Genomic DNA, 13,752 nt, shown 5'->3' with positions numbered 1-13,752 from the left:
GAGATATTTGTAATGTCTCACTAAATATAATATTATATGAGTTTTTTATATACTCAAATGAGATTTCTAATATATAGCAAGCATTCTCATAAGTCATAAAGTTATAAAAATATTTTTTGAGCTTCTTTGTAATATATTTAAAAATTGTTTGGTGCAAAAAATACAATGAAACTTGACAATAACATTTATATATGGTATTGTCACGTGGCATATCACAAACTATACACATGAAAAAAAAAAAAAAACGAGAAAACTACAAACTTATATGTGAGATTTTGTTATTGCAAGTAAGACATTATAACAAGTTGGCTATGTAATTTTTTTAAGAGAATTTTGTTTTTGAGAATCAACCATCACACAAAATCGGACAAAAACAAGGTAGACTAATTCACATCGTCATCTTTATTGAATATTTATCATTTAACTCTTCTGTTAACAAGTAGATGTGATTGTTATATTACTATATTATTTTTGCTTTATTATTTTTGTATATTAAAAAATGTGATGTTATATGATTAAATATAGAATGATAGTGCAACTAATATGTGAAATGATGAATATATCTTGATTATAATGACATGAAAGTTATAAAAAAAATATATGACGAGCTTAACCGAATTTTAACGAGAAAATTAAAAATCATTTACTATTTTAAAATAACAATAATATCAATTTTTCATTAATCATAAAATATTCATTTTTTTTTGAATAATGAATAAAAAAGATGACAAGATCAAATGACATATATGTTACCTAACTAATAAAAAAAAAAACTATAAGAATATACAACATTTTTTTATAGAAATTCAATTCAAACTTAACTCGTGAGAACTTAAAATTAATGAAATATTTGAAAAATAAAAGTTTAATATTTTATTTATAAGAATTCATGATGTTTTTTTAAGTTAGAAAAAACCTGCTTGACTGTTTATTTAAATTCAAAGATGTAATTCGTCAATATAAATTATAAATATTTTGATATTGAAAAAGTATTTGACAACACATTTTTTATAATTTAAATTTGAAACGAGTAAAAATACATTTTCTCCTTATGTTGTAAATATTAAATATATAATATTTAGTATAAAATAATTCCAATCATCATCTTATACAACATGGCATAATAAATACAGTCAAATGAATGAAGACACATATCAAGAAGGGTTGATGAAACTGATTTTTCTCTATGGATATATTATAAATATTAAATATCTTTCTACCACTGGAACACACGAGTCTAGTTCAAGAGATTGATTCAAAAGGCAAAGTTGGTGGTTGATTAGTGTTAAACTTCCTGATGACTTTTAGTTAAAAATTATTCTGTAGTTAGATGCTTATTTTTTTCAGGAAAAAAAAAAATGAGAATCATACGAACTAAGATACTTTACAGAATTTGACAACGTGTGTTAAACTGTACGATTATGGACAAGTTTAAATTAAAAATATATTACACTCAACTTTTATGACAGAGTTAACCATCTCTAAAACTGATATTGAAATTAATGTTCCCGACGTATATTGTCTTTCTGCATTTTCTTTAAGGATACAAATATTAAGGGTGTTTATCTTTGTGTGAATTTGACTTATGTATGTTTTTTCGAGGGAATTTAAAAGATAAAGTGAGTGAATTTAGAGATAAATGTTAAGAAAGTTAGTGAGAGATTTGAATGATGTAATAGATAAAAAAAATTATAATAGATAAAATTTAAGAATTACCTAACTACCCTTTTAATAAAAATAAAATTAAATAATTTTTAAATAAGTTAAAAATATTAAATTTTAATAATAATAATAATATTATTATTATTAATTATTACAATAATATTAATTATATATGATAAATAAAATTAGAGTGAAATTAATATAGAAAAATGGCACAAGGATAAAATTGTAAAGTGTAATTTCATCTACCAAATTTTCTATATAAAAAAAGTATGAAATTTTAAACTGCTTTTATAAATCTGTACTCTTATTAGTTGATTTCTTTGAAAACGACTCGAATAAAACCATAAATCTGTCGTTGTAAATCAACTAATTTAAACAATTAACTTAAACCAACATGCGCTTGCAATCGATTTAAACAATCAGTTTAAACGAACATGCACTAAGAAATAATACTTTATATATATATATATATATATATATATATTATTTTTAAATATTTCATACTTTTTATACATTTTTTAAATCTTGTAATATGTATTTTTGAAGTAACTAATTTCATGAATAACGATACGATTGATAATTTTTACAAAATATATTCCCATTATTTTTCTTTATCATTTTAATTAAATAAAACTTTAAATATCAAAAATAAAGTATAAAATAAAATGAAATTAAATATTAAAATAAAAAATAATAATATAATTATCAATTCTTCAATTAAAGTTCAACTGATCGACTAATCTAAGTGAAAACACACGCATTATTATGTCTCATGTGTGTTATTTTTACAAGATAATAAACAATAATAAAATTATAATTATTAATGTTATTATTATAATTATAAAGTTAAATATAAATAATTTCTATAATTTTATTATGAGTAATTTTTATTTATTTTGTAAATAATTTTATAATTAAAAATAGTTAAAATTTAAAAAATATATATACAGATAGATACTGAAGGAATAAAATTAATAAAATGATAAATTTAATTAAAAAAATATTTAAAGGTTAAAATATCAAATATAAACACAAGAAAATCACTTTATTTCGTGTTTGTTAAGATTTCGAGGCTCACACATGCAAAGCAAGGTGATAACTATAAACCATCTGTCAACGAATTGAAGCACTGTGAGACACAAAACGTTTCTCAGTTTTACCATCAAACAAGAATTGAGGCAGAAAGAAGAAGCGACACAGAATCAAATACGATGAAACTGAGACTCAGATCCTTGGAATCCAAAGAAACCCTAAAAATCGATGTCCCCAATTCATGTTCTCTGCAGCAACTCATTGACACCGTTTCTCACACCATCTCTTCTTCTTCCTCTTCTCTGCACCTTTCCCTCAACAGAAAGGACGAAATTCGCGCCTCTTCGCCGAACGACTCTCTTCACTCCCTTGGCGTCGCCGCCGGCGACCTCATATTCTACTCTCTCAACCCCAACGCCTTCTCCCACGAAACCCTCCCCCACAAGCCAGAAACCGCTTCTCGCGACCGACCCACCATCCAAAACTCTCAGGAAACCGTCGCCTGCGACGCGCCCTCGAACCCCACCGTGGAAAAGCATCCGAGTTTGGATTCAGCGGAGGTTGAAACTGTCGAAATGGTTAATGGATCTGACGAGGCGGTGGTGGTGAGTACCAATTCAGAACCTTTCTTTGTGAGAAGGGTTTTAAAAGAAGCCCTCGGAAACAACGTCAGTGATTTCAAGTTGTTAGTTTTTACGGTCCACGGTGTGATTCTTGAGTCTGGGTTTGTTCGAATCGACAAGGATTCGGGTATGGCGGTCAGTTGTTCTCACCTTCTTGATGATTCTCCTTCTGCGTTTTCTTCGGTGATATCGTTGAGGTATGCCCTGCCTGAAATTCTGGTTAATGGTGCTTCGCATAGTGTGAATTTGAAATTTCAGACATTGGGGCATTTTGTGAATGTTTGTGGGTCGTTGTCTGATGATACTGGGTCGAGGTTGCACTATGTTTGTCTGGATAGACGTAAATATGTCAGGCCATTAGAGTTGATGCTGGCAAATTCTGAATCTAAGGGCAGTGTTAATGACGGGGAAGAGATTAGCTTTGGGAACGAAGTTTTTGAAATGTGGAAAATGGTGAAAGACAGGCTTGCATTACCACTGTTGATTGATCTTTGTGAAAAGGCTGGATTGGATCTTCCACCTTGTTTCATGCGGTTACCGATGGAGCTTAAGCTCTTGATTTTGGAGCGTCTTCCCGGTGTTGATTTGGCCAAAGTAGCTTGCACCTGTTCAGAGTTGCGATACTTGTCAACCAGCAATGAGTTGTGGAAGAAGAAGTATATAGAGGAGTTTGGGCAAGGCGAGACTAGAGGATGGCTTTTCAAGGATTTGTTTGCAGTGTCCTGGGAAACAAAAAAGAGATCGCAAGGGGTTCCTTTTCGACGACAAGGGGTTTCAAGACACTTTATTCTCCCACCCAACCCTTTTAGAATGCCTCCTGCTCCTCCAATTTGGGGTGGAGAATATGGTGTGCAGCCATTCTTTGGTGTTGCATTCCCTAGGTACCAGCCAGGCCGGATTATCATTCCTCCGTGTACTCTGAGAGATTTCAACCCATAAGCTGCTGAGTTAAATTCTCCTCATCAATGAAGTGTAGTGCTGGGACCCAAACCTTGGTATGGCTCAACTATTTTCTCCTTAGTTGTTTGGAAAATAAGTTGCTAAGTTGATGCATCATGAGTGTCTGTTTTTTGAATAAATGATGTTTATTGTAAGTATTTGATTTGTCGGTTTCATTTGTGTGTAGTTATATGTTTTGAATGAATGATAGTATTCCAAATGTGGTCAGGACATAGTTGTTCTGTTCAGTCTTTGTGCGTTAGGTTTGGTTCATGTTCATAACCAAGGCAAAGCCTAACGCTGTTCCAGCATATGTTTAAAACTTTTCGGATAATTTTCTTCAGAAATGTATGGACCCCATCCTTTTTGCTGTGTACATATTACTGTAGTACAACAGTCAAGTGTATAACGTTATTACTATAAAAGGATTTGAATCTTTTGATAGTTCTACTAAAATAGCCAATTAACCATATGACGCGGTATGTTATGAAATTAGAAAAAGTTCTTGATTGCTCACGATTCCTCCCAGCAGACAACATTGGTGTGATGCCAGGGGTAGTTCTTTACGGTAATGATACTCCTTTGTGCTATCGTGTATTTCATATTTGAAGAACATTGTTTTGAACTTAAAAATGTTTTGATAAAGGGTGAGAACCCAACCTTACTAGAAGTGAGGTTTTAGTTCGCAGTCTGTATGCTTGCAGTGTGATGTGTGTACAGTTTAACTTGATAAACAGATGTAATAAATAAATAAGTAGATAGTAGGATGATAGATAATGAAGTAAATGAACAACGCGATGACATTGTATCTTGATTCTTGCAAATGGGAATATCAGGGGCCAAAATAGAGCACTGTGCGTTGTGTTGACTTTTTTTTTTTTGTGGGTGGAGGTTTACTTTGTATTGGTAACTGCTAAACTACTCATTGCATACTCAAATAAATGGGACGTGTGACATTCTGAATTGACAACTGATTTATGTTTTTCTTTTCGTTGGCTATTCTGCTACTATTTTTGTCATGCATTAGGCTATAAGTTGAATCATGAAGTAGTTGTTTACCATTAATGTCATGAAGTAATGGGATCTCCATTGTTTGTTATCTTATATTCATAGCATAGCTCGGGTTTGAGCATGACTTCTTATAGTTCGGTACTTTTGCAATTATGCAGGCAACGAAGATACTGAAACAGGGAGCTGCTGTATTTGCCATGGAAACTGGAGACTGAAGTGAAAGGCAACCTCCATAAAGGAAGTGAAATAAACTGTTTTTGTATATAGTTTTTTTTGTTAAACTGCTTATGGATGTTATGACAATGGATCTTTCGAGTATTATTGAACGAAATGTGATGTTCAAAATTTGAGTGTATACATTGTAAATGGCCTCCATAAAACGACTCATAGTGTAGGAAAATACAAAAAACAAAGGATAGGAATATGGCTAAAGGGAAGTGATTTCAGGCACGGAATTTTTTGTAGAATGATTGGAATGGAAATTGTGTTTTTAAGTTGTAGTGTTATTTCATATCTGGAATAACTTGGACACATAGTTTCTGGTTTTTCTACATTGGGCCGCTCTGTTTGATACGCTAGAGGGGTGGGAAAGGAGCGGAAATGGTAGGGAAATTAAAAACATAGAGGTAGGGATACAGGTTCTATAGGCCCAACCCACTTATGTGCGTTTAGTTTTTTAACCCATTCAATTATAAGTTTTTTTTCTTTCTGCATCCCCTATCATGACTAACTGCACCCCTGTTAGGATTAACTACATTGCCATCATGACTAATTGCACCCATACTAACACAAAAAGAATAAAATAGACTTGATTGTTGCACAACACTATGACATTTAGAGGTGTTAATTTGGTTTAGTTCAGAGGACTTGGCACTGGTCATGGGTTAGGGTCAAAAAAGTTCAAAAGAAAAAAGGTTTCATCAAAGAAGTCCATAGGGTCAAAAATCTTACAAAAGTTCTGTGGATCAGGACCAACCTATGAGTTTTTTTCTCAGGACCAACCCATGAGTTTTTTTCTTAAACATGAAAGTTATATTATTTTTTAAAAAATATTATTAAACTTTCTGGCGACCTAGACGTGTCCGATGGCCCCAAGCGGGCTTAACGATTTGGACGATTCGAACTGGATCAACAATCAGGACGGATCCAATAATTCAAATAGGCCTAACGACTTAGACAAATTTGACAAATTTGACGATTCGGGTTGGCCCAATGATCTAAATGAATCTCGCAATGCATCGTTGACATTGCTACGGTGGAAAGAGAGAAAAGTGCTCTGGAAAGAGAGAAAACTCTAGAAAAAAAATCTTGTTCTAAAAATCTTATTTCATAATGTATTTAAAAAATATTGTCTTAGAAAGCTTTGGAACATAATCTCGAAATTATGTTCATGTATTTTGGAAATTTTGTTCCAAACGTTCTAAAAATTGTTTTAAGAAGGGTAAAAAACATTGTCTTAGAAAGCTTTGGAACATAATCTCGAAATTATGTTCATGTATTTTGGAAATTTTGTTCCAAACGTTCCAAAAATTGTTTTAAGAAGGGTAAGTGGTAATTTAAAAATAATCGGCTGTCACTATAAAATATTGGGGTGAAAGAAGAAAAAGATTCAATTAGAATTGGGTTGAACAAGTTTATATTATTTTAAGTTTAATAAATTCAATTCAACTGTATAATAAGGAAATAAATAAATATGTTATTATTATTATTATTATTATTATATATATGTATATATATTAAAGTTTATAATGTATTATTTTATCTGCACCATTATATAAAGAGATATAGCATGGTCACTTTAATTAGATAATTTTATTTTTTAATGAAAAATAATAATTTTCTTTAGTTAAAATTATTAAATAATTTTTCTTTCTACAAGTAGTGGTGACTATTTTTTAAAGTAATTTATATAATTATATCTATTTCATTATATAACGGAGATTTCTTTTTTAGTACACTTTTTCTTTTACTTGTATCAGTTTTGTGAATTAAAATAATTATCTTTTCAATTTTATCTTTTAATTATCTTTTTAAATCAAACATTTATTATTATTTTTTAATTAAAATAATCATTAACAGTGGAAATTTACTTAAATAAACAAAAATTATTACAACAAAATTATAAAAAATATTTCATTTATTTTGTAATTATAATTTAATTATTTTTTATTATCATAAAAAAGCGAATATACGTATGCATGATATAAACTTTAAAGGTTGTAAGTAATAAAATATATATATATATATATATATATATATATATATATATATATATATATATGTTAGAAATACAATTTCTATAAGTCAAAATAAAAATATATATAAAACTACAAATAAAAGTTATAAAATACGATTTTGGTATAAAAATATAGGTTAAAATATTTATTTAATCCCTATTTTCATTCTATTTTGTCATTTTAGTTATAATATTATTTTTTTTGAACTATATCATAATTTTTTTCAATTTGGTTTATTTTTTTACTAACACCTAACGGTGTTTAATAATTAATATTAACATTAATGAATTATAACGGTTATGAGTCACTTGGTAGTTTTTTAATTTTTTTAAAAATTTTTTAAAAAATGTTCACGTGTGTCATGTACAAAGATAATGTTTTATATCCAATTTGGTTTATATATTCATTATTTTTGTTCTATTTAGTTTCAATTTTGTTTAGAATTGATGAATTTTTTGTTCCTCTCAAAATTGATACCAAATTTATTTTTATATAAAACTTATAATGATATTTTTATTAAATACTTTTTGTTTAAGGTTATAATTAATTTAAAATTAGAACAAAAATTTGAAGATGACAACTGAGACCATAGATCTAAAATTTTAAAATTAATCATCATCCTTCAAATTTTCGTTCTAACTTTAAACTAACTGTAACCCTAAACCCTAATATTTAATAAAAATTTTAATTTTAATAAAAACATCATTATAGTATTTATATAAAAATTAATTTTGATCTCGATTTGAAGAGAGACAAAATTGTTTCATTAAAAAAATATGACTAAATTGAACAAAAATAATGAATATAAAATATAGGAACCGAATTGAATATAAAACATTGACTCTTATATGTAACTCATCGGGACCAACTATTTATTTTAACAAAAAATTATACTAATATACTATAAATGTAAAAGAAGTTGTCACACAGCGGTAATTTCATTGCAAATCACATTAAAGTCATTACCAAATTACACGATTTCAGTGTTTATAGATTTGGAAGAAGTCACCTCAACCTTCTATCATATAAACTTTATCATAATTTTTCGAGATCGTATACTATTTGCACAACTTTTATTAAGCATAATTAATCGTATACTATTTACACAACTTTTATTAAGCATAATTAATTATGTTGAAGTCGACAGTAATCTTCAAGTTTTGAACATTTCCATTGAATTGTCATGTTTATGACTTGAGCTCCAAATGTCATAAATCGCCGATTCTAATGACAACTTCTTTAGAACAAATTCGAACTCAATTAGCATGATTTAGTCTCTTTATAAATTTTTAAAACAAAATCCAGATATGTAATTTTAGAGTTTAATTGACCATAGTAAAGAAAATCAAGAAAGAAAAAAAAAGAGCCTTAGGTCACAAATTCAACCATCAACATTCATATAATATATTGCACATTAATTTATTTTTGAAAAGTTCAAACACTTCATCAATAATCTGGTGGCACTAAAGATTTTGTTACAAAATAGTAATGATAATATAAATGTTTTTCTTAGTAATTATTGTAAATTGATCGACCAACATGGGTTAATTAAATAAAAGAAAGCACGTGCACAATACCGAAAAAATAGGTTTTTTTCCCAAACTTGTGCAATTTTTTTTCCAATTTCTTAAAATGGTGTAGTTTTTTTTTTTAATTTCCGGCAGAGGTAAGTCGTGAGAAAATGACACGACTTCATCTTAAAGAAGTCGTACCAAAATAAGACGATTTTAATTAAAATAAGCTGAAGTCGTGTCAACATGGAGAGACTTCTGTGTTATGAAGAAGTCGTGTCATATTCAGACGACTTTAATTAACATTTTAAGCAAAGTCGTGCCAATATGGAAAGACTTCAGTATTAAATTGTTAATGAAGAAATCGTCCCATATTGGAGAGACTTCAGTGTTGTATTGATAATGAAGAAGTCGTACCATATTAGAACGACTTTAGTTCGAATAAAAATTCAAAATTTTTTAGTCATGTTAATTAGTTAAATAATAATGCATATAAGTAATCATCATTATCATTATCTTCGATGTCGTCTATGTCTTAATTGAGGGTTCTGAACTGGATCGTCATCATCATTATCTTCACCTAGACCTAGACGACACCAAAGAAGACCTCCTTGTGACACAGACTCTCATAGATAACTTTCATGCCCTATTATAAGAAACCAAAATCATCATGAAATTTTTAATTACTTATATGCATTATTATTTAACTAATTAATATGACTAAAAAATATTTAATTTTTATTCGAACTAAAGTCATTCCAATATGGTACTTCTTCATTATCAATATAACACTGAAGTCTCTCCAATATGGGACGACTTCTTCATTAACAATTTAATATTAAAGTCTTTTCATATTGACACGACTTTGCTTTAAATGTTAATTAAAGTCGTCTGAATATGGCACGACTTCTTCATAACACAGAAGTCTCTCCATGTTGGCACGACTTCAGCTTATTTTAATCAAATTCGTCTTAATTTGACACGACTTCTTCAAGATGAGGTCGTGCCATTTTTTCACGACTTACCTCTGCCGGAAATTTTAAAAAAATAAACTGCACCATTTTAGAAAATTGGAAAAAAAATTGCACCAGTTTGGGAAAAAAACCTAATAATACGAAATGTATAACTTTTGTTTCTCATAATTTTGCTTCAACTAAATAAGTTATAATTTTTAGTCGATCTTTCAAATTGTTTTTTTATTTCCCATCTAACTATTTATTTTCTCCTTTACCAAAGTGTAAGTTCGCAAGTAAATGTCAAAAAAATGGAATAGCAGGGACACACACCCCAATCTTACCGTTGTTTTTACCGTTGTTCTTACCGTTGTTCTTTTTTAAATGCAGTCCAGTACAAACGGTAATTTTTGACTGGCCTCGGGCGGCAAAAAAGAATTTAAATTTCAAAAAATGTAAAGGATGGGAACTAACCATGGTTAGGAAGTTTGGTTACATGGGATGCAGACAGCTCAACTATTGCTAGCGCACCGTGAACCAACCCTGGTTAGAGACAATGACAGCGTAGCAACCCCATCTCTCTCCCTATAAAAGGAATATGCAATCCCCAAACTTTCCCTGCATCCAGATTCAAAGAAGGCGTCTTCATAAACGCCTTTCTTTTCCATTTCTTCTTCCTCTCTACGCTCCTATTACCTCGTTGCAAATTCGCTATTTTTAATCTGCGAAAATGAGAGAGTGCATCTCAATTCACATTGGTCAGGCCGGTATCCAGGTCGGAAATGCTTGCTGGGAGCTCTACTGTCTCGAGCACGGCATCGGGGTGAGTCTTCCATCTCAACATGCTTCCGTTTTTTCTTTTGGATTTTCGTTCAGATCTGTGTCGTGGAGGCTTCTTTCGTGTAATTCTGTTGTTGATGCGAACATTCGTTTCTCAGATCTAAGGAAATTCTAGCATTTTCTTTTTGAATTTTTTCTTTTCTTTATTTCTCTTTGATCCCTACTTTATTTAAACTAGGTTTTTATTATTTTTCTAAATCTGCTCTCTTTTTGTTTTTGTGTTCCCAGAGTTTATTTTTCAAGATCTGTTTGTAATTGCATTCTCTAATTAGGCTGCGAATCTATATTACCAATAAAATGACTTTAATGTATCTTATTCCAAATCATAATTGGGGTGTCGCTCTCGATTTTCAGATCTACACGTGAAGCTTGCAAGTTATTCTGATTAGATTGTTCTTTTAGCTGTTAGATTTAATGTTCGTGTTTATGATTTCAAACTTTAGCTCCTGTTATTGACAGTTTTTAAATCTTGTACTTTACGAAGCTGAAATCTACCTAATTGAGGAATTATGAAAAGTAAATATCGTTAAAGAAAGAAAGTACCGAGAGCTGATATTTCATGATTTTTATGCAGCCCGATGGTCAAATGCCAAGTGACAAAACAGTTGGTGGTGGTGACGATGCTTTCAACACTTTTTTCAGCGAGACAGGTGCTGGAAAGCATGTTCCACGTGCCATCTTTGTGGATCTTGAGCCCACTGTGATTGATGAGGTGAGGACTGGACCTTACCGCCAGCTTTTCCACCCAGAGCAGCTCATCAGCGGCAAAGAAGATGCCGCCAACAACTTTGCCCGTGGCCATTATACCAGTGAGTCCCAACTATGTGAACTTTTGTAATATTTTATGTGGGTGTTATAATTTCTTGCACTTATTGTTATATTTGTTGTTTGTACTCTATATCAGTTGGGAAAGAGATCGTTGATCTGTGCTTGGACCGCATCCGAAAGCTTGCTGACAACTGCACTGGTCTCCAGGGCTTCCTGGTCTTCAATGCTGTTGGTGGAGGAACTGGTTCTGGTCTTGGTTCTCTCCTGTTGGAGCGTCTCTCTGTTGATTATGGCAAGAAATCCAAACTTGGTTTCACTGTCTACCCCTCTCCTCAGGTCTCCACCTCTGTTGTTGAGCCATACAACAGTGTCCTCTCCACTCACTCTCTCTTGGAGCACACTGATGTTGCAGTGCTTTTGGACAATGAGGCCATTTATGACATCTGCAGGCGCTCCCTTGACATCGAGCGGCCCACATACACTAATCTCAACCGTCTTGTTTCTCAGGTAATAATTTGCATATTAATGAGATTAAGTGTAATTATTACCAAAAATTATGTGGATTAATTGATTTTTTTTTCTGTTGGATTAGGTGATTTCTTCCCTGACTGCTTCCCTGAGATTTGATGGTGCCCTGAATGTGGATGTGACTGAATTCCAGACCAACTTGGTCCCATATCCCAGAATCCATTTCATGCTTTCCTCCTATGCCCCAGTTATCTCTGCCGAGAAGGCTTACCATGAACAGCTTTCAGTGGCTGAAATTACCAACAGTGCTTTTGAGCCATCTTCCATGATGGCTAAGTGTGATCCTCGCCATGGAAAGTACATGGCCTGTTGCCTGATGTACCGTGGTGATGTTGTGCCTAAAGATGTGAATGCTGCTGTTGCCACCATCAAGACGAAGAGAACCATTCAGTTTGTGGATTGGTGTCCTACCGGTTTCAAGTGTGGTATCAACTACCAGCCACCTACCGTTGTTCCTGGTGGTGACCTTGCTAAGGTGCAGAGAGCAGTATGCATGATTTCCAACTCCACCAGTGTGGCGGAGGTATTTGGTCGCATTGATCACAAGTTTGATCTCATGTATGCCAAACGTGCCTTTGTTCACTGGTACGTGGGTGAGGGTATGGAAGAAGGTGAGTTTTCAGAAGCTCGTGAGGACCTTGCTGCTCTTGAGAAGGATTACGAGGAAGTGGGTGCCGAGTCCGGTGAGGGCGTAGAGGAGGACGAGGAGTACTAAAGAAGCTATTTCAGATTCTTGTACTATTTTCTGTGGTGTTTCATGTTCAGTTATTTTATTTTGATGCATGCTTCGCTGTTCAAGTTCTGGACTTAATGGCAATGTTCATGTTTATTTTGTTCCGCGAGTTCAACTTTACGGGTTAAAATTTGGCCTAAAAGAATTAATCATTTCCTGATTGACAAAAATAATTCAACTTTCATTTTATTTATCTGTTTACACGTATATCTAAATTCTTAATTACAAAAATTATCATCTATAACAATTTTCGTCAATAACAATTTATAATGGGATGATATGATGTAGGTCTGTTCATATTTTCGTTGTGTTATATTTATTCTTTTCCATTTTTGGTTTATTTTTCCTTTTTATTTTATTAATGGTGTTTAAATAACGTATTTGAACAGTGTGTCATTCAATGATTTATTTTATTTTATTTTATTTAAAAAAAGTTATTCAATTAACAATTATGTTACATGTGTCATGTGTTGTTGTATTATTATTTTTATTTAATTTAGTTATTATATTCGTTATTTTGGTTTAATTCAGTTTTATATTTTTTTTTTATTTTTGTTAAAATGAAGTAATTTTTTTTATTTTTAATTTGAAATCAAATTTAACCTTTTATAAAAATTATGTATTTTTAAAATTATTAATAAATTTTTAAATTTAATATAAATTATTATATTTAATTACAAATTGAATATAATTTTTATATTCAATTTTTAAATAAAATATAAAATATGATTAAAATATAATTACTAAATGTTTTAAAAAATTTAGTAATACTTGTAAAATTGACATTTAAATCTACAACATTTAAATTTTTTATTGAGTTTTTACATACTAAAATATAAAATTTCATATTTAAATGTTAATTTTATAAATGTATTTTTTTCTAAAAAGATTTTATCAGAAGAAAATATTTAA

General features: G+C 30.8%; 2 protein-coding genes across 2 annotated transcripts; both read left to right on the top strand.

The window, feature by feature from the left end:
* Positions 1-2,741: 2,741 nt before the first annotated feature.
* LOC114191910 (F-box protein SKIP22-like) lies at positions 2,742-5,636 on the top strand. The gene is made up of 2 exons (XM_028081363.1): positions 2,742-4,315; positions 5,429-5,636. Exon 1 carries the CDS (start codon positions 2,877-2,879, stop codon positions 4,257-4,259), a length of 1,383 nt encoding a protein of 460 aa, XP_027937164.1. The 5' UTR covers positions 2,742-2,876; the 3' UTR covers positions 4,260-4,315; positions 5,429-5,636.
* Positions 5,637-10,572: 4,936 nt separating this feature from the next.
* LOC114191912 (tubulin alpha-4 chain) lies at positions 10,573-12,955 on the top strand. The gene is made up of 4 exons (XM_028081366.1): positions 10,573-10,794; positions 11,386-11,620; positions 11,716-12,086; positions 12,172-12,955. Exons 1-4 carry the CDS (start codon positions 10,702-10,704, stop codon positions 12,820-12,822), a joined length of 1,350 nt encoding a protein of 449 aa, XP_027937167.1. The 5' UTR covers positions 10,573-10,701; the 3' UTR covers positions 12,823-12,955.
* Positions 12,956-13,752: the final 797 nt, after the last annotated feature.

Source organism: Vigna unguiculata, chromosome 7 (assembly GCF_004118075.2).
Source record: "Vigna unguiculata cultivar IT97K-499-35 chromosome 7, ASM411807v1, whole genome shotgun sequence".
NCBI classification, from domain to species: Eukaryota; Viridiplantae; Streptophyta; class Magnoliopsida; order Fabales; family Fabaceae; genus Vigna; species Vigna unguiculata.
Note: the sequence above shows the minus strand (reverse complement) of the source record. Positions and strands in the feature narration are given on the sequence as shown.

Coding starts and splice junctions, on each gene's coding strand:
- LOC114191910 (XM_028081363.1), top strand. CDS start 2,877: ATGAAACTGAGACTCAGATCCTTGGAATCCAAAGAAACCCTAAAAATC.
- LOC114191912 (XM_028081366.1), top strand. CDS start 10,702: ATGAGAGAGTGCATCTCAATTCACATTGGTCAGGCCGGTATCCAGGTC. Junction 10,795..11,385: donor GTCTCGAGCACGGCATCGGG/GTGAGTCTTCCA, acceptor ATTTTTATGCAG/CCCGATGGTCAAATGCCAAG. Junction 12,087..12,171: donor TCAACCGTCTTGTTTCTCAG/GTAATAATTTGC, acceptor CTGTTGGATTAG/GTGATTTCTTCCCTGACTGC.